We start from the raw sequence: 20296 nt of genomic DNA, 5'->3' as shown, positions 1-20296 counted from the left end.
TTAAAATAATGAGAAAACGACTCTGCAAAGCTTGAAAATCCCAGTAAAGATCCACTTATAGGCAATGAGGCATTTAAAACTACATCTTTCGTTTTTGTTAGAACCTTGTTTATTAGGAAATTTAGGCTGATATTTGACAAAATTGAAGGACATTTTACATCTGAGCTTAGAAAATTTTGAAAGGAAAACAAAGTAGGGTTTTTGTCAAATACATTATGTAGCAATAATGATTTAGAAGGAGAAGCTGTAAATAGGCTCAAACACCTAATTTTAACATTTTTTTAATGGTAATGGTAAAATTAAACAAAATCCACCAAGAAATAAATGTAAATACTTTTTTCATTTTCTTTTGATTATTTAACTGAAACGCAGGGATACAGTAGTCAACAAACAAATGACCCATTTACAAAACAGCCTAAAATTAACTATTACTTTTGTTAATTTCTTTAAAAAGGCACGAATAATTAAATTTTTAATGAATAGACAATGCATATATTTAAAACTAAAAAACTGTATTTAGGAACATTAAAAGTGGTGGCTGTATAAAAAACTTTTAAAATTAAAACTTTTGTGAAATCACACAAAAAACAGGATAAGAATAAAATTTTAAAACAGTGTAGCAAAAAGATCAAAGAATTTTGGGTGTCCATTAGACAACTTTTTTCTTGCATCATTATGTAGATAAGTTGTCTGATTTACAAAGAGACAAACAAGCTTGCAAGTTTTTCCAGCAAATTACATTCCAACCAAGTTTGCCAATTGGCCTTATTTTTCTTTCCACTAAATTTTATCCCCAAGGTATATTACAAGTCAACAACTTTCCTAACACATAATTAACGCACTTTCTGGCTAACCAAAAAATTCCCTAATTCTTGCGGAGATCGATTATAATAAGTATCTATTTGTGGTTAGAAATTTTTGTAGCATGGACATTCTTATTAAAAGAATTGAAGTTAAGAGTTTTGGTTAGCCTTGATGTACTTTTCTCCTAGCATAGCAAGAACAGTTCCTGAAAATATTTTTTGTCATAAAATCTTGTATTTCTTAAAACAAACGCTTTTAGCATTCTAGAATGTGCTGAAAAAAGAGAAAACTTAGTACCCAGTACTTCTGACATAGGTGATTAATTTAGGAATTTTTTTTAATACATGAAACTAAAAAAGGAAATGATATTTTATATCCAAGGACAGTGTATATTTTGATATGGTATTTTTAAAAAATTTTAAAATAAATTTAATAGAGAAAATTGCAATAGTCATACCTCTTAGTTTCCTAGAATTTCTAGTGTTTTTGTATTTGAACATGTTTCAGTATTCTATTGTGTGATACAACTTTTTATGTGGGATGAATTCATGATAAGATTAATGAGATACATAAGATAGCATAACTTATTGATAAAAATAAACATTTTATTCTTCTACTCCTTTATACATTCAGTCCTTATAATTCTATTTTTCACATAGCCATTGGACAGTTTCATACAACAACTTTTGCAATTATTTTTATTTGCATTAGATCATGACTTCTTTTTTAGATGCTGGAGTTCCTTTTAAGGTAAAAGTCTTGAATACTCAGGGAGGGACGATAACTTTCCTTGCATGGAATAAGTTAATGATACTGTTAAGGCCAGCACTGACCCACCTTTGCCAAACTGTTCGTTGGTGATGGGTTGGTTGGTTTGTACTCCTTGGGCTTTTCAGAAAGCATTGAGTATACTCACAACCCAGACCAACATATCTCATTGGAATATGCGATAAGGTTAATAATATCAAGTGACATACACTGTTCACAAGGCAATGTAGACACTGTAAATGCTATGATATTCTGTTTATGCATTGGAAAAATGTTTTATACTGATACTGATACTTATCATTGTTTTCTGCTTAACATCGGCCTTAGACCAGGACATATCTTTCTTAACCAATTATCCTTTTCCCTCAATTTCCTCCAACTCACTCAATCTTCTTATCTTGATAGTTATCTCTAATACTAGGAATACCTAACCTGCTTCTTAACTCATCCGAACTCTTTTTTTTCTCTCAGACTGGTGCTACACTTCCACCTAACTATTTTGAAATCATTCATTTACAAATGGTCAATATCTTCCTACTTCACTGCTGAAGTCTTTCATTCCATTATGATGCTTCTTACACAGGCTTCATTTAACCTATTAGCAGAAGTTTTCAATTATTTGTAACAAGACGTATGATATACGCAAACAACCTCGCGAATAAAGTTTACAAAAAGCTGTCTGTCAAATTGTGATTTCTGTTACGAAGTTAGACACAACATATTCTGCTATTCAGATGGACAATATTATTTGTTACGCACTACGCACTACACCATTTTTCAAAAATGATTTGTGAGATCGCCCCCTCATTTTTAGCAGACTACTTTCCAGGCATTTGAGGAGAACTTAACTCTGCCTACATTCACTTTGGAAAACTTTGGTGGAAACACATTTACTTTACCAGTTAGTTAAATAAAGCTTCTCAACACTTATCTTTTTAAAAAATACACAAGATGCAGGCGCTGCTTAAACTATCTCGCTATTAAAAATGCACAACTATGAAATATCAAAAATGCGACCCAATTCTACATTTCTGCTAACAAGAAATACAGCCTATCATTCATGGTTGAAATTCGCGCGATTGAAACATTTATGGTCTTAAACAGCATTTGGTTAACCAAAAATTAACATTTTGATGTCACTGTCATGTTCGGCATACTTTTTCTGTTAACTTTGCCAATTTTTGTCGAAAATAAAGTAATTTTATTTTTTGGATCAATTTTGGCCTAAAATGACATTTAGGTGACAAAAAATCAAAATTTTGATGTCACCATCATGTTCAGCATACTTTTTTGTTAACTTTGTCCAATTTTGTCAAAAATAAAGTAGTTTTAATTTTCAGACCAATTTTGGCCTAAAATGACATTTAAGTGACAAAAATCAAAATTATGATGTCACTATTATGTTCAGCATAATTTTTTTGTTACCTGTGCCAAATTTTGTTGAAAAAAAATACCAATTTTGACCTGAAATGTCATTTAGATGACTTCCAAGTACTTAGAGAGTTTAGGTACGAAGTTTAAATCTGTGACGTTGCAATTGACCATTATTTTAGTTAGCTACGAGTTGGAAACACATCCTCGCAAGGATGTGTTTCCAACTTCGCAACTTGCACCTTATTTCAAAAATTGTGTATTAAAAAATCTTTAAGCAAACAAAGAAAAAAAACACACAGATATATCATAGTTCACTAACTTAGCTTATTAATATAAGAGATAGAAGTGCAAAATCACAGACTTATCTCTGTATAAAATAAAGTTTTTGCTGTCATTATTTTGCCATAGGTAGATGTACGTACCACCATGTGGCAGATTGCAGTCATTGAAAGTTATAAAAAGAGAAAGTAATAGTTACAGGATTTATTTTTGATAATTGGGGCGTACAGTTATAAGTTTGCTATTACTAGTTTGCAGGGAGACGTAATACTGACTATCTTTGTCCCTTTTGAAGACTTTTGACGTCACTATATCTCATGTATTATATCAACCGTTATTTTTGCTTGTGAAGCAGACATTTTAGTTTATTAATAAAGTCTATATTTTCATGAAGGCAATTTCCCATAAACGAAGAATTTAAATGTGTAAGAAGTTTCTCACAAACAACAAACAATAATGCGATTGAGTGCTTGGATTGAAATTAAATTTCAACACTGTACAAGCAAATCATGCTAAAGCTGATTCTGGTATAATATGAACAAGAACATTTTTTGAAGCATAATCTATTTATCAACAATTTTTTTTGTTAACACATCATAGCTGCAGTAAAAAAACAAAAGTAAGTTTCAAGCAAATTGCTCACATGTATATGCGAAAACACGTAGGTTAATACAACTTAGTTCGTCACTAGGTCTTTTGATGTTTTCCTCACAGGAATACACAAATTGTCAACAAATTCCTTCCCAGTGCACATCCACGTAATTATTTTGTGACCTGCTTTGTTGTGTTTTTGGTGAATAAATATGATTAAATATGCATTTAATTTTTTTGCAATTCTCTTTATAAAAATAACATTTATTCATATATAGTCTGACAATCAGTGTCTCTTCGAGCTCGGACATGTCTGGGCGGGTTTTAACTATTTTACTATTATGCTTGTGGTTAGCTCGTATGCAATTACAGTAAAGCAAAATTCATTTAGACTGTTGTTTTGCGAGCTAGTTCAAGTATATTATACGTTATTGAAGATTGTATTTCGGTTTGTCTGTTAAGTATTCATATTACTGTGGAAAGTTTATTATTTCTTCAATATGATAGTTTAGTAGGCGACGTTTTGGGAGATCCTTCTCCCATCACTGGGCAAAGTAAAATGATGTTGCACATGTATTTATATAATTGCAGAGGATTGAAATTCATAAAAATTAACCAATCAGAAACGAGCTGATAATTACAGTTAATTACGGTAATTAACATTTTCGGACCTAGATGAAGGTAACTACTTCTTCTGTAGGGCTTGTAACCAAATCTCGTGTGTTGGTTACGTTCTACACTGTTGATGGTTTCTTTAATCTTCCTGGCCGTTGTTCTGGATTCTCTGTCAATGATTTTCTTCTCATCCCAATTAAACTGGTGACTTCTGCTCCAGCTGTTTTCCGCAATTTCGTTTTTCTTCACATCTCCGTTTCTCACTGCGCTCATATGTTCTTGTACTCGTTGCTTAAACTTTCTTTTTGTTTCGCCTATATACACTGCATCACAATCTTTACACAGGATTTCGTAAACAACATTGCTTTGTTCCTCCAGGTTTAATTTGTCTTTTGCTTTAGACAAAGTGCTTCTTAGGATGTCTTTAGAGTTAAGAATGCATTTGATCTTGTGTTGCCTTAAAACTCGACGAAGGATCATGCTGGTTCCTGGTACGAAGGGTAGGAATGCTGATGCAATAAATTCCTCTGATGTTTCCTTGTTGTCTCCTTTGCATCTTCTCTTCATTTTATTTTCTACTTGCGTGATGACTTTATGGCTGTATTCATTTGCGATTAATGCATTTCTTACATGTCGAATTTCTATTTTCCTCTCCTGTTTGTCACTGACTACGCTGTTGGCACGAGTCAGTAATGAAGATATGACACTTTCTTTGCAAGATTTCTGATGATTTGATTCGAAGTTAAGGTACTGGCCAGTGCGTGTTGGTTTACAATACACTGAAAAGGAAATGGAACCATTCTTGCGTTTGACTAAAGTGTCCAGGAAAGCAATACCTTCCATCGTGTTCAAGCTCAACAGTGAATTTGATTTGTCGATGTAAGCCGTTGTTGTGTTCATGGAACTCTTCTAGATGAGATCTTTTGATTATGAATATTTTTATGAATTTCGATCCTCTGCAATTATGTAAATTTATATAAATATAATATTAAATATATAATAAATAAATATAAAATTATATAAAATATTAAAAATATTAAAATATTAAAAATATTTAAAATATTTGAAATATTTAAAAAATTTAAAATATTTAAAATATTTAAAATATAAAATTACATAAACTTTCCACAGTAATATATTATACGTCTTGTTTCTTTTGTTTTAGACCTCCAGAAAAAAATATCATCTTTGAATTAACATACTGCAAGATTCTTTTGGTACTGTCATTATGCACAAACTTGTTTATCTCGTTTCTTGGTTGACTAACACCACTCAAATTCATTTTATTATTATAATTTATTTTATGGTACTGATTTTTTTGAGCTTTTTTGTTTTAGATAATTCAAAGAATTTTATATTTCATGGTTATTTGTTAATTTTTAAATATATTACGCAACATTACAGTTCACACTAACTTACAAATACTTACATACTTAATAATTTTATTTCTGATGTTTGTTTATTTTTTGAGAATCTGAGATAGCCATTAGTGTGAACATCTTAGGACTGTTAAAAACTATTTCATACAAAGTTATTTTGTAAGAGGTCTTAGCACCTAATGAATGTTAATGAAACCTGTTTTTTTTAAGAGCTAGCGATCTTGATTTTTTTACATTTTTGTTTTTTGTTTTTGTTTTGTTTTGTTGCATTTTATTTTTTATTTATCTTTTTTTGGATTGATAACCCGTTCAAATTAGTTAATTCAATAATTTAACTGTCATACCATGAAAAATGTGATAAGATTTTATGGTTGTGTGTTTTAAGTTTAAAATTTTCCAATTTCTGATTGTGGAAGAACTGAGTCTGAGTGACCAATTGTGGTGTTAAGTGTTTTTAGATGTGTGGTTTTAGGTGTGTTTAGATTATTCCATTATTAAAAACAAATATATGAATTTTTCTGTTGCCATTTTTCCTTCTTCTCCTGTTGCCATTTTTCCTTCTTCTTTGTTTATTAATAATACATGCAGTCTAATGATTGTTTTGTTTGCTTTTCAGCTGAGTCTTGTAGTGAAGCAAATCAATTAAAAACATTTTGATCACAAAAATTAAAAAATTTTAACTTTTCGGGTTGATTAGTTGAATAGTCGTTTTTTAATTTTGTGAAGTAGTTGCACCCTTTTTTCTTGTTTTTATTTCAAATTATCTTATTGGGTTAGTCCATCAATAGGATTGGCTTGTAGTTATAGAAAATGTATTTTAGTTGTAGAGTTCCAAATTAATTTGTAGAAAATATTATTATGAGATTTATAAAAAAACATTGTAGATATGGTTGTCAGTTATTATTTATGGTGTCTGTATGAAATTTTTTTAGTATTAATGTTGAGAAAATTTTTAATTGTGGCTATGTAATTTTTTTTTGTGGGTATTATTTGACTATAGAATCCGTGGAGTCTTTTGTGTTTTGTGATTCATTTTGTTAAATATATTATTTGTAATTCATTTTGTGAAATATATTTGGTAAAAATAAATACAAAAGTTTTATTGATGACATTTTATTTCAATGGATATTTCATCTAATTACTGCAAGACATTATCAACGTATAAATTGTTACAGTTTATCATTTTGATTCGTTTTCATGTGTTTTGTGATTTATTTTGTAGGTATTTTTTTAGCTGTAGATATATGGATTTAAATTTTGTATTATTAAAATGACAGTGCAGTTTCAGGATAACCAGTATAAAATCAATTTTTTTGTACAATGTAATACTTTCTAAAACCAGTAAATACATAGCTTAGATTGGCAGTTTTTATTTTTAAATGATTCCTAAGGCCTACTTTTCTCAAAAGTTTAACATTGCTACTTTGCGCATTGCTAACATACTGCCTGAGCGAGATTTAAGACATGGTTTCTAAAACTACCAGACGCAAGCAAACCCACTACATTGTGTCCTATGATCTTTATGTACATGTTCTTAATAACTTCAAAATGATAATAATACAGAATTTTCGGTTCTTATTTATTTTTTACTTTTGTAGTCACTAAAATGCTTATGTTGTAACCTATCAAAGTTACAAATATTGTGTGTAATAAGGATGTCAATTTTCTTAGATAATGCGTACAATATAACTAGTTCCTTTTCAGCTAATCTAAAGCTAAAAATCACCAAAACCCTTTAAAAAGCCTTTTTAAACATTTTGTGTCCAGGCAAATAGATACTTAAAATTTCAATCTCAAGAATACAGTACTTTAAAAATTTTAAAAAGATTTGATAAACAACCTCTTCTGCTGTACGACATAAGTTCAGCATGACTTCTTATCTTGAAAACACGTTATGATAAAAAAAATATTCTGTGTTTTAAATGTTATATTATGGTTTTATTTTTTGCTTATGTTGTGATCATATGTGCAAGGTGTTTGTTTTGTTTTCTAATTAGCATTGATTTCTATACTTTCATGTTGACCAAAATTCCTGTAATTCGTTTGGAAAACGAAACGATATCAGTTTTAGCCATTAGCCCTGAATATACTGGACTTTTTTCAGGCCTATATGAGAGATGGCTGATTCCTTATCCTAATGAAATTAAACTGGAAAAGTGGTGGTATGTCATTAAAGGGGTAAATTTTATGCTGATCTCAGCACTGTCTGAAGCTTAAGATTGTCTGTTAGGAAAGTTTCTGTTAGCCAGGTTAGAGTTTTGTAGCATTATTCTCTTGTTTTTTACCTTGTGTCAGATGACCAAATTCGAAAAATCACTTGAAAACCCATTTTTCGGATGTAATTCTTCCCAGCATATTTCGAGTTACTGCATTTCCATCAAAGAAGCTGGAGAAATATAATTCAAAAATAGTGGATACATAAATATTCTTGGAACAACACTGTATGTTAAGGATTTACCCTTTTAACAAAAACATCTAGGTTGGTTAAAGTACTTTTATACAATGTACTTTTATAGTAAAAACAAAACAAACAAAAAATGGCAATGATACATAAGATGAAGATCATGGGTATTAGAAGTTATTCACCAGAAGGAAGTGTAATTGAATTCCAGACACCATTAACCATTATAGTTGGACATAACGGTACTGGTAAAACGGTAAGTGTCACTACTCCGATTACCTCACTGTGTACTAACTTATTTTTTGTTTATTATTTATTATTTTTAGAAATTGATTGCAATGCTAAGTTAGTGCAGTTAATATTAATGCTAGTGAATGCTGGGTTTTTTTTTGGTTGTTAGAAATAGTCACAGCTGTTAATTAATAATAATGACTGTCTTTAATTGTCTTATTTGATTTCTCAATTGAACTACAAACGCAAGCCTTATTCATGTATACCAACAGGAACAAAACAACACAACTTGATTTACAATACAAAGACACAACTGATTTATCCACATAACTGCACATTATTTGAGTTCCCGTTCAATAATATCAGCAGCACATACTCTTTTAGTGCAAGTCTTTTACCAGCATTCAAGTCCAGTGTATCATCTACTTGTATCATGTTCTTAACATGAATGACCAATAACCAGATTTTCAGTTGGAAATATTTTTATTTTGCTTGTAAAAGTAACAGTAAATATAAGGCAAAAATACGAAATTCGTATTTTTAGAAATACGTTATACGAAATTTTATTGTTTTAAAAGTCTGAATTGATATGCTTTCAAAAGAGAAGTGGTTGATTTCCTAGAGAGCATCAAAAATAAGTATTGTTAATGCAGTTCATTTTTTGTAGAGTGTTATTGAAAGTTTAAGTTATGTGATAACTGGAGGTCTACCACCTGGATGCAAAAATCAAGCCTTTGTTCATGATCCTAAGGTGGGTATTCCGTAACTCCCTATTCGTGCTAAGGGGGCTGATTCAGCTTTTCTTGTTTAACTTTTTTCCATAACTTTTTTTTGGCTTACAGTTATGCCATGATATTTTTGCTTTTCCTAACTTTTAGTAGGCTTTATTTTTCCAGAAAAAGGTTGTTGGAAAATTTGAGATTGTTTTTTTTAAGATTTAGGGGAATTAACATGTATAAATAACATTGTTTTTTGTAACATTATTACCTACTTTAGCAAATTTTATGACGTCATTAGCAAAAATAATGTTATTAGTGATATTTTTGATCAAGTTGTTTCTTAAGATCTGTGCAACACAACTTTGGACAGTACAGAGGGGTGGGGGGATGAATCAGCATTGAGGAGTCCACGATAAGAGAGTAGGTTAAGAATTTATATCTTCCTTCTCTACTATATTTACTAAACTTGTATTTTTATTTTTAATTGATTCACCATTAAATTCTATTTAATGTCAGCCATCAACCAGTATTTTCAACATTTCCAATCCTGTTTCAATGTATTTTTTTAGATATAACTGTTACCTCATTGGAGATTTTTGCTATGAAACCACAAAAAAAAATAATTTGTTTATGTATACTGTGATAATATCAGAATAATTCGTTTCTCAGCAAGAACAGACAATATGGAGAGCTCAGCATGTTCCAAATATCACTTTTTAGTTTTCTCTTAATGTACATAAATCCTTTTACCTTTTTTAGCATATAAAAGTAGAGGCGTATCAAGTGAATTGTTTTTAGGATATCAAAATTTTAGAGTAATATGCTATAATATAGCCGCTAAGCTAAGAGTGATTTATTTGTTTCCTAAGACACAAAAATTCAATGCATGTTACCACAACAACAAAAGCTGAATGAAAATTTCCTGGGGATTCGTCCTTTACAAAAGAAAATGGTAGACACAAGTAACCTACCATGCAGCAGGCTGACTTTGTACATGGGGAATAAAAGCTAACTTTTTTAAAAACCTTTTACTTACTCATAATCAAGTTTATTTGCTGCATAACTTTTTTTCATCAACACATGTTATTGCTAGCTGACTGCCTAACAAGATATTTCGAAACTTTGGAGAAAGCAATTTATTTCTTAAAGTTTATCATAAATATATTTTATACACAAATTTATACTACATTGATAATGCGGTACATTCCTACTTTTGTGTCAATGCAGTACATCTCTATTTTTTGTGTAATAGTTGACTAAATAAAACTCTATGTCGATTTTATCTCTCCTACCTGCCTCAGTTTTTTGTTTACATTATGCCATCATTTTAAATTTTTTAACTTTCTAATCACATGACTCTGAGCATTGTTTAGTTGATTGATTCCTGCTGGGACCTCTGTCGTTATGTATCATCGCATATTATCTTTAAATAAAGTTAAAAAAATAAATACCTTTCTGTGTTGATAAATAATCACAACGATGTTAAACTATGTGAGACATAATGCAATAGGGATGTTGTATCAAATCTATGTCTGTTTGGGTAACTAGGACCCACAATATCTGAATCAGTTAATGTTGTAAATAGATCTTTATCAGCATTTTCTAGGCTACAAGGAAAAAGTTCTAAAAAATCATGTTTTTTTTGGTGACGTCATCACAATATTTACGCCATTTTCACAGGTTTAAATTTGGCTCTTTCAAATTAGAGTGTGGAAAATTAGTACATGTACTCTTTGTATTAGTTTTTGTACTGTATAACAATCTCTTAATCTTTAAAAATAGTATCTGCAAAATTAACCACATTATATTACATTTCTTTAATTCCGACAGCTTGCTGGTAAAAAAGAAGTAAAGGGTCAAGTAAAACTTGTATTCACCGATATTACTGGAAACAAACTCACTGGTCAAAGAAGCCTGATCTCAACAGTAAAGGTATTCAGTAAACTTTCACCTGTTTAAAACAAATGTTTAAATTTTGAAAAATCCTAATAAATAAGCAAAATATGTTGTTTTTTGTTTGGTTAGAAAATGAAAAGGGTATATGTTGGGAAAATGTTGAATGGAAAGGGGGTCCATATTGTCAGATTGACTAAAATATATTTAATCAAACGCCAGAATGATGCTACCATTAAGTTTTGTGCCTATGTCATCACTTTCAGCATGACTTCTGATGTGCTATTTTTCTAATATTTTATCTGTGTTAATTCAATCACCAGAGTTCTGTTACAAAGTTGTGTGTCTTATAGCTAGATAAATTCTCTTCTAGTTCAATATTTGAGGCAATTTTTCAATACATGAGTTTACAGTTTAACCTAACATTGTTTATTACTTTAAAGAAGAACTAACAATTCATAAAAATTTGTGTTTAAAATGTTCATTATGTGTGAGTAAGAACTACTGTGTTAAATTTTTATATTTTTGTGTTCTTGAGATATTTAAGGTCAAAGTAACCCTGCGGTCGCCGCCATGACAGTGTTGATTAGGACATTATGTTCGGTAAAATGGTAACTTGTGTGACCTAAGTCAAATGATTATGTGCAACAAATTGTACTTAAAGTGATAAACAGAAACAGTCTCAGTTTTTCTTTTTCTGTTTACATTCGCATGCTGTTAAATCCTTAAATTTTTTTTTTTTACCGTGTTGTTGTTCTACTGGAATTTAACTTGTCTTCTCCATCGATAGAACCTTGCAATAAATTTTCAGAAAAGTAAGACGTGAGTGAATCTTTACAAGTTCTGTTGAGCTATGTGCGACGTGTGACATTACAAATAAACAAAATTTGTACAAAAAATTTCTTTAATGTTTAATTTTGGTATGGGATTATTGCTTCAACCTATAATGATATGCCATAATATGAAGTGTATTTATGACGTATTTTCACTATAAATTTTAAAGAGTGCAAAAACATATTCTCCAATAAGTCCCAGTGCTAATAGAGCTAAACATAAATTTACCTAGTATGTTTTTCGTGTAAACTTATCCTGGACTTATTGCTATTGGTACTATTTACATCAGAATTTTTTACACTTGCAAAATTTGTTATACTGTTATTTAATATATTGTTACATTCTATAATTTTCATTTTTTCACTGTAACTTTTTCATTCAGGATAAAAAAGTCGAAACTAAATCTATGGATGGTGTTATTGTAAAACGTACAGCTAATGGAGAGGTATGTCTTTGCTATTTTGAAGAATACATCCTTTGCCAGTGCCTTGCATACATTAGAGAGGCAACACAATTCTTTAAATTTTCTTCATGAAAATTAGTGATGCTTATAATCATTACCGTTTTAACTTCTATTTTCTGTTCTGACATTCAATGGAAGCAGTAAATACATTTGATGTCACACAGTGTACATAGCTCAACAGAAGTTGAGCTATGTACGTGTTTTCCAGGGTTATAAAATTTTATTGTGAGGTTCGAGTGATGAAGAAAACAAGCTAATTTCCAGTAGGATTAGTTGTATTTATAATCAAAACCATTTTTACATAGAAAGTGTTATTTCACTACTCTGCGCTTTGTGGTATAGAACTAGCCTGCTTCTAAACTGAGCTGAATATTTTTTTTTATAGTATTGAATTAAAAAAATTGTTGCTTTGATTTTAAAAAAAATTTCCCTTCCCTCAGCCATGGGAATCTAAAAATTAGGCTGACGGTAATTTTATTTTAGTTTTTAGCGTCATTGTGATGTAATACGACAGCACTACGACGGCAAAAAAAAATTACCGTCACTAAAATGAAGTAGGACGGCAGTTGTTTTACAAAATATTTTTGTTACGTTGTTACTTTTGTTAATCTCATATCCAAGACAAGAATAGTTCTAATTCAATACTGTTCCTTGACCGTCTTGCATGTTTGTTTTGTTTTCCAGAAATACCTTTGAAGCCATGTTTTCCATTATAATTCCTCGTGAGAATTTAGAAACAAAAATTGAAGTATTTTCCGATATTGATGTGGAAATTTTAGAATAGAATTTTAGAAAACAATTATTTTGACTTTTTTAGACAACCCTTGGTCTTGAATTAACTTAACATGTAAATATTTTGTGGTCTTAGCATTATAAAATACGTTTTTAACAACAATCTCATGGCACAATAGCAGTTTGTCAGAAGCAAATAATGTTGCGTAATTATACTAACTTGTTTTTTGCAAACAGAAAAATAATTTCAACAAACGAAGTAATTAACATTAACGTTGTGTCAAAAAAGATGGTAAAAGAATAATAATTTCCCCTGTTCATTCATTTATTTGAAAAAAATCTAGAAAAAAAGGGCATTTTTTTCCCATTGTCAGTGTACAAAGGCATTTAAGACGACATTGCCGAATGTCCTCATCGATTTCCATGACTGGTCCCTTGCTTAACCTTTACCTCAATATATATTATAATCGTTAAATTTAAGATTTTATTGAATCTAATTCCAGCGTGCAAGTACCAACTGTCGTGCCACAGATTTTTCAAGAGAGGTATTTTTTATATCATCTATTATCTACTTAATTTATTTTCAGTCTATAGAATGAGGTGCTTTTTTTAGATGATATCAAGATTGGGCGTGTCTAAAGCTGTTCTTGAAAATGTGATATTTTGTCACCAAGAAGAGGCGAATTGGTAATCTTCTGACTTTTTAAGAAAAAATTTTAGATTGCTATCATTTGTTAATCCGATTTGTTATGAGGTTAATTGCATACCCATGTGTTCTTTAGGCCACTTAGTGTGGGAAAGGTTTTAAAACAGAAGTTTGATGCAATATTTGCTGCAACACGGTAAGTCAAAATTTATACATCGGGTTCTGAATATTCAACTGAATTACATTTTCCAATAAAAAAGTATGATTCACAAAATTGAACAGTAGGTTTTTTACATTTTAATCTGCTACTCTTTTGCTTGTTTGCTTGTAGCAATAAATAAGGTGAAGGCAATTGAAATAGTTGTTCTATCGTACAGACCAACATCCCCTAAAATTAGAATTTTTTTCACACATTTCAGCTTTTTTGCATCAACATTGTGTCGACAAAATTCTTTGTGGTAAAATTTTTCAGCTGGAAATAACTTTCGTCATACACCTTTTATTAGGGCTAGACCTCTCATAAATTCGATGCATTGATCTGCTAAGAGAATCACAAATGGGATTGGAGTACAAGTCTTATTGACATCCCTTCCGGATGGTGAACTTTGTTAGGTTATTAGTTCACTGCTAACTGGCTTTTTATGTTTCGTGATGAACTTATTACGTTAGGGCATCATTGGGTTGTATATCGCAGAAGTCGCCAGTGACATAAAAATACTTGTCACCGACACAGTTTAACATGAAGCGAAATTGTACAGGAGACCCAATTGTTAGAGTCTTAGCAGAACATCTCTCCTCGCAAAACCAAGGGCAGGGTTGACCTATCGCCTGCCGTGTCGTGTCGAAAAAACTTCTGGACTTCTTTTTAATACGATATACAATTTTTTCGATTATTATTACGAATTGAATGGCACCACAGTATATCTGTAGCCTAAATGATTTTAGTTAGTGATAATGGCCTAACTTATTGAAAATCAAATGTAATTATTTTGTAGTCGCAAGGAGTGGGAGTAGCTCAAACAAAACCAGAATTATTGTTATTTAGTAGTTTCACAACTAAATTATGTCGGCATTTTTTGCCGACGCAACAATGGTATCTTCGTTTTTTACGTTGGCAGTGGCGAATGCCGACGCTGATGTTAAGGGCTGACCAACCATATTTTTTAAAAAACTATAACATAAGTACACTTTTTTTCAAGTTGTAATCTCACTTGAATTTGCATTAGGCGTTTTTTCCATACCAAAACATTAGTTTAGTGTTTAATTATCTCACATGTAAAAAAAAATCTGACCTTGCCGACCTTGTATTTACTTTATCTTATTTTCATTTTGCTAACCGACTAACCCAAAAAGATTTTCTTCCTGCTCATAGGACAACTAATTAAATTTCTTTTGCTTAGGCAAATAAAATAGCATTAAATTGAGGCAAATGGTTGATATTAAATAGCAGTTTGTGAAATAAGTCATGTTGTTTAGGTACATCAAAGCTTTGGAAAGTATACGCAATGTAAGAAAAGAACAGGTAAGAGCAACAAAACATCTTAAAAATAATATGAAATAAGAAATTTTATTTAATAAAGTTTAGACTTTGAAAATTTTTGTTTTTGTTACAGTTTGAAAGTGTCTTCAAACTTAATTTAAAAAATACCATAGTTACCTATAGTTTATACATACAGGCTATTTCTTTAGGGTAAGGAGGTAGAAAAATATGACGCAGAACTTGTATATTTAGAACAGAACAAAGAAAAAGCTAAAGAGGTGAATATGTTTAACGATATTTATATTTTGATGTTTAAACAGACTCCCTGAGGACAAGGGTTGTGTCATGGTCAGTAAAGTAATTAAAAAACCAGCAATTGCATATTCATGTTGTAGGTCTTGCAATCTTTATATATCTTACAACCTTTATATATCTTGCAATCTTTATATATCTTACAATCTTTATATATCTTGCAACCTTTATATATCTTGCAATCTTTATATATCTTACAATCTTTATATATCTTGCAATCTTTATATATCTTGCAATCTTTATATATCTTGCAATCTTTATATATCTTACAATCTTTATATATCTTGCAATCTTTATATATCTTGCAATCTTTATATATCTTACAATCTTTATATATCTTGCAATCTTTATACATCTTGCAATCTTTATACATCTTGCAATCTTTATACATCTTGCAATCTTTATACATCTTGCAATCTTTATATATCTTCCAATCTTTATATATCTTACAATCTTTATATATCTTACAATCTTTATATATCTTACAATCTTTATATATCTTGCAATCTTTATATAACTTGCAATCTTTATATATCTTCCAATCTTTATATATCTTGCAATCTTTATATATCTTACAATCTTTATATATCTTGCAATCTTTATATATCTTACAATCTTTATATATCTTGCAATCTTTATATATCTTGCAACCTTTATATATCTTACAACCTTTAAATATACCTATTTTAATAATTTACCTATCTCCTAAAATGTGTTTAGGTGTGAAAAACTCTTGGCTCTGGTGGAATTCATGTTAAAAAGTTCATGTTAAAGTTCAATTGCTTGTCCAAACAATTTTTTGAGGATAGATGTTTTCTTTTAATCAATTTCGATTATTTTAAACTTTAATTAGGAGCCTGTGCATGTCTTGCATGATTTGATCTACTCACAGACTGTTTTTTTATCCTGCTAACTTATACCAAATTTTTTAGGGCGGTCAGTTGCGCCCAGGTCAGGGTGCCAGGTTTTTTTGTATGGAGTTGAATTTTGGTATGCAGCTTTGGTGCCATTTTATCTATTGTTTTCGTAACACCAAAACAGCGGTACTCTTTACATTTTGGAGATCATTTTCAGTCATCTCAAACACGAATGTTTGAGATTCTATGTAAAGAAAGAAAAAGTTGCCTGGCAGTTACACTGGTGTGTCACCGTTCCAGTTTTATTAAAGGGATGTATAAATTCCATTCTATTTAAATTTCTTGGTTACATTATTAGAAATTCAAACTTGTTTTAAAAGTAAAGCATTAAAAGTTTAAGAGAGCTTATTTTCTCCGTACTAATGGAAGCAATTTACATGTTTATTTTTTGCTCCTAAACATATAATAACAACAGGGGTACAGCATATTTTTAGAAATGCATATTTTTAGAAATACTTTTTTTTTGTTACAAATTGCGTATTTTCAAAAATACCAAATTTGTATTAAAAAATACGCGTATTTTTAAATACGAATTCCATGTTTTTTGAAAATACGAAATACGGTTTTTAAAAAAATGCGAGGATTTTTAAATACGCAATTCGTATTTTTAAAAATACGAAATACGGAATTCTATTGTTTTAAAAATACAGATTAAAAATAGAAGATTTTCCTAAAGAGCATCACATATCTGGAAAGTGTTAAACAACCTTCTGAAAATTATCCCACAGCTGTGAAAGTAACAGTAGCACAGGTCATGTACACAAAATTGACTTGCCTGCAGAGAAAAACACCAAAGCACAAGAGGCCTTAAATTTGTGGGAAAATTATATTATCAAAAATGAGTACTTGCATACAACCACATTCCTTAAGACGAGTGAAAACAATTTTCCAAATTTGACCATTTTGAATCCTCTTTATGAACAGGATTGTAGTTTTTGCATTTGTATGTGTTGTTTCAATGTAGTAAATTGTTGATTAGTTTCATTTTTTGGTTTGATCCTTTTGTTAAAGAGAGTTCTTTAAATCAATCTTTGTTCCCAGAGTCTTTTTCTGCTTTTTGACATTAAGCCGTCGCCAGGTTGGTTAAAATCTTTGTGTTTAATACTTTTGTGCTTGCTATAATAATGACTACAGATATTTTTGGCCCGGAGAACATGTGCCAGTACTGCCTTAATCTTTTTGGCTGTATACTAATCTGGAAGGTATTTACTTTGGGGTTTAACTGCCCATCTAAGCTAATCCGTAGCTTTTATGCTAAGTAAGTTTCATGCTTTAAACGTGTTCCGTTTACATTTCCCTTATGACTTCATTTTCTGGTATATATCTCATGCTACCTTTAACCTGCGCTAAAGCTTTTTGAATTGTTAACAAAGTGGTACATCAGATAAGCCAAAACTGCAAAACTCATTTTAAACATAAAATAATTTCTTTAGCATGGTAACCTATGTACCGAAATATTATTTTGCTATATTGAATGTTAGTGTTGGCACCCAAAGTTTTTCACGAATTTGTTTTTACCAAGTGTAATGTAAATAAATAAACTACAAAATAATGCAGTCAGATTTCTGGTGCAAAAAAAACATCAGACCTTCACTACTATAGACTTACAGAAAAGTTTCAAATAACGCACACCTTTCTATAATTCCCACGTGCATCACATAACTGTAAAATCAATGTATAATCTACAAATTTATGCTGGAAAATATTGTACAAGTGGACAAAGGATGGTAAAGGTCTTGGTAGCGACGTCAATTTTGCTTATAGATAACACAGGAGTTAGAAAAAGCGGAATTGCAGGTAGCTGCATCAAAAAAGAAGATCAAGAAGATTAAAACATCTTCAAAACCTTATGAAGTGAGTATTTTTTATATATATATATAAATTATATGTTTGAATACAACTCAAGAAATTTCTTGAATTTGTTATGTTTTAGGCAAAACTTGCAGAACTTTCCTCTATTTCCCAAGAAATAGCTGATATTGGGAAGAGAATTGGTAAGTTGTGATATTTCCTGCAAGTTGTATTATTAGGTAGCCTTTGCGTGGACCCAAAATCAGATTTCAAACCACAATAAAGTTTGTTGTGTTTACGTGGAGTTTATCATTAGGACTTTAAAATTGCACATATCATACCTTTGCAATGTGCAACAGCTTTGTACATATGAACAGTAGTTGTATTTTGAAAATGAAATCAACACTAATTTGATTTTTATTTTGCCCCCTAAACCATATTTAGAGACTAAAATAAAATTTTATGTCTACCATGAAATGAAACTTCCTATAAAGGTTGCCTTAAGGAATTAAAATCATAGTATTATTTTTCCTACCAACATGTTTAGAAACAAATCAGATAACTAAAGATCAGCTGTTAAAGAATGTTGCAGAACTAAAAAACAAAATTGTCAACAAGTTTCAAGGTAAATCATTGATCCTCAAAATTGTATGTACCTTTTATACGGATCCATAAGAAAATTAGTTTGAAATAATTTTGTCTTGATTTGCATTTAGGAACTTACAAAAAATTGAAAGAAACTGCATTGAAGCATGAAAGTACTCTTGAAAAAAGACAAATAAAATTAGAAAGTGTTAGTATATCATACTTCGTCTGTAAATTATCCCCATTCTTTTGCCTGGTTGAATCTATTTTTAAAATTGTCTCTTAGCTGGAAAGTATGTCGAACATTCTTTGCAAGGAAATGGACAAGCTGGCTAAAACTAGAATGAACTTAAGAGAAGAAAGTGTTAAACTTCAACAAGAAGCAGAAGTAGGTACTATCCTGTGTCTATAAAAATATTTTTTTTCTGCTGTGACAACGTGGTATTATTGGACCTTTCTCAAATTTTTCCCCTTTTAAAAGGTTTAATAAAAAAATATTAGTAAGTATTTTGACTTGACTAAACTAGTGTTGATGTAAATTTATACTGCAGTAAGTACTGCTTTGGTGATGTTATATTCACAATTCAAGGCTTTTCTTCTAGCATGTTTTTTAATTACAGAATTTGACTAATTCAGATTTACCATATTTGTGACCTAAATATTAACTATTTCATACATTTTAAACACATTTCTGCTGAAAACCACTGTGTCGGTTTCAAATGCCACAATGATGCTGATCCTAATTACCCTATGGCTCAATTTCTGCGGTTAACTCTTACATTAGGCCTTTATGCTGTAGATTTTTCCTCACGAGTTGCAGAGACAAGAAATCAAAATTACATTTACAAAAATTGAAAAGTTATGTAAATGTTTCAAATATTTTTAAATTGAATTAAATAAAAAATATTTGTTTAATATATTGCAGGGCCTTTGAAACCTTTTTCATTGCTTTTGCTTTCAAATCTTGTTCATGGTTATTTCTTCAAAATGTTCCATGAAAATCTGGTTGGTCGAGACATCTTAAATTCGTGCTATTTCCAGTTAAGACCAGTTAAAATTGTCAAGTTTTATTGTTATCAAAACCAGATTCAGGGTCAATATTCCATCAAGAAAAAAATAAGCTAGAAAAGTTGTCTTTAAAAAGTGATAACGAAATATCCAGTTTTATCCAAAATATTTGCTGTAACTAAACTTTAAGCTATTTATTTATTTTAAAAATAGTGATCAATTCTACAGAGACTTTCGATTTCTACCTAGAGTAATTCTGTTTTTAGACAGAACTGGTTTGGAGTTTTTACCTTAGAGTGTTAACGAAAATATTAATTTATATTATTATAAGAAAACATTTTGTGAAATTGATATTAGCTGCTGTTAATGCATTTGTCATGTTTTACGTTGTTGATTGTAAAATTTATTTTCCTGATAATCTTCTTCTTGAATTGTTGACTTTTCCTTAAGCTTTATCAGCGTTTTTATTTATAC

General features: G+C 30.2%; 2 protein-coding genes across 14 annotated transcripts in view; both read left to right on the top strand.

Annotated features, from left to right (window-relative positions):
• The window catches only part of LOC130662715 (centriolin-like), a 44151-nt gene extending 36976 nt beyond the window's left edge, over nt 1–7175 (top strand). For 6 of the 9 annotated variants that reach the window (XM_057461629.1, XM_057461628.1, XM_057461625.1 and 3 more), the window contains one exon: nt 5597–7175. The gene's annotated coding sequence lies outside the window, so the exon portion shown is untranslated. The remainder of the gene's footprint in view (nt 1–5596) is intronic. The other 3 variants (XM_057461631.1, XM_057461630.1, XM_057461626.1) reach the window with 1 other exon arrangement.
• A 309-nt stretch (nt 7176–7484) lies between these two features.
• LOC130662718 (DNA repair protein RAD50-like) overlaps nt 7485–20296 on the top strand; it is a 31003-nt gene continuing 18191 nt past the window's right edge. The window contains exons 1-14 of one of the 5 annotated variants that reach the window (XM_057461633.1): nt 7485–8467; nt 9110–9193; nt 10992–11093; nt 12271–12333; nt 13587–13628; nt 13697–13770; nt 13866–13925; nt 15206–15251; nt 15419–15487; nt 18203–18292; nt 18372–18432; nt 18777–18854; nt 18946–19022; nt 19101–19202. In XM_057461633.1, the coding sequence (XP_057317616.1) occupies nt 8348–8467; nt 9110–9193; nt 10992–11093; nt 12271–12333; nt 13587–13628; nt 13697–13770; nt 13866–13925; nt 15206–15251; nt 15419–15487; nt 18203–18292; nt 18372–18432; nt 18777–18854; nt 18946–19022; nt 19101–19202 (1068 nt within the window). In that variant the 5' untranslated portion in view covers nt 7485–8347. The remainder of the gene's footprint in view (nt 8468–9109; nt 9194–10991; nt 11094–12270; nt 12334–13586; nt 13629–13696; nt 13771–13865; nt 13926–15205; nt 15252–15418; nt 15488–18202; nt 18293–18371; nt 18433–18776; nt 18855–18945; nt 19023–19100; nt 19203–20296) is intronic. The other 4 variants (XM_057461634.1, XM_057461636.1, XM_057461637.1 and 1 more) reach the window with 4 other exon arrangements.

This window comes from Hydractinia symbiolongicarpus, chromosome 10, assembly GCF_029227915.1.
Source record: "Hydractinia symbiolongicarpus strain clone_291-10 chromosome 10, HSymV2.1, whole genome shotgun sequence".
NCBI lineage: Eukaryota > Metazoa > Cnidaria > Hydrozoa > Anthoathecata > Hydractiniidae > Hydractinia > Hydractinia symbiolongicarpus.
Note: the sequence above shows the minus strand (reverse complement) of the source record. Positions and strands in the feature narration are given on the sequence as shown.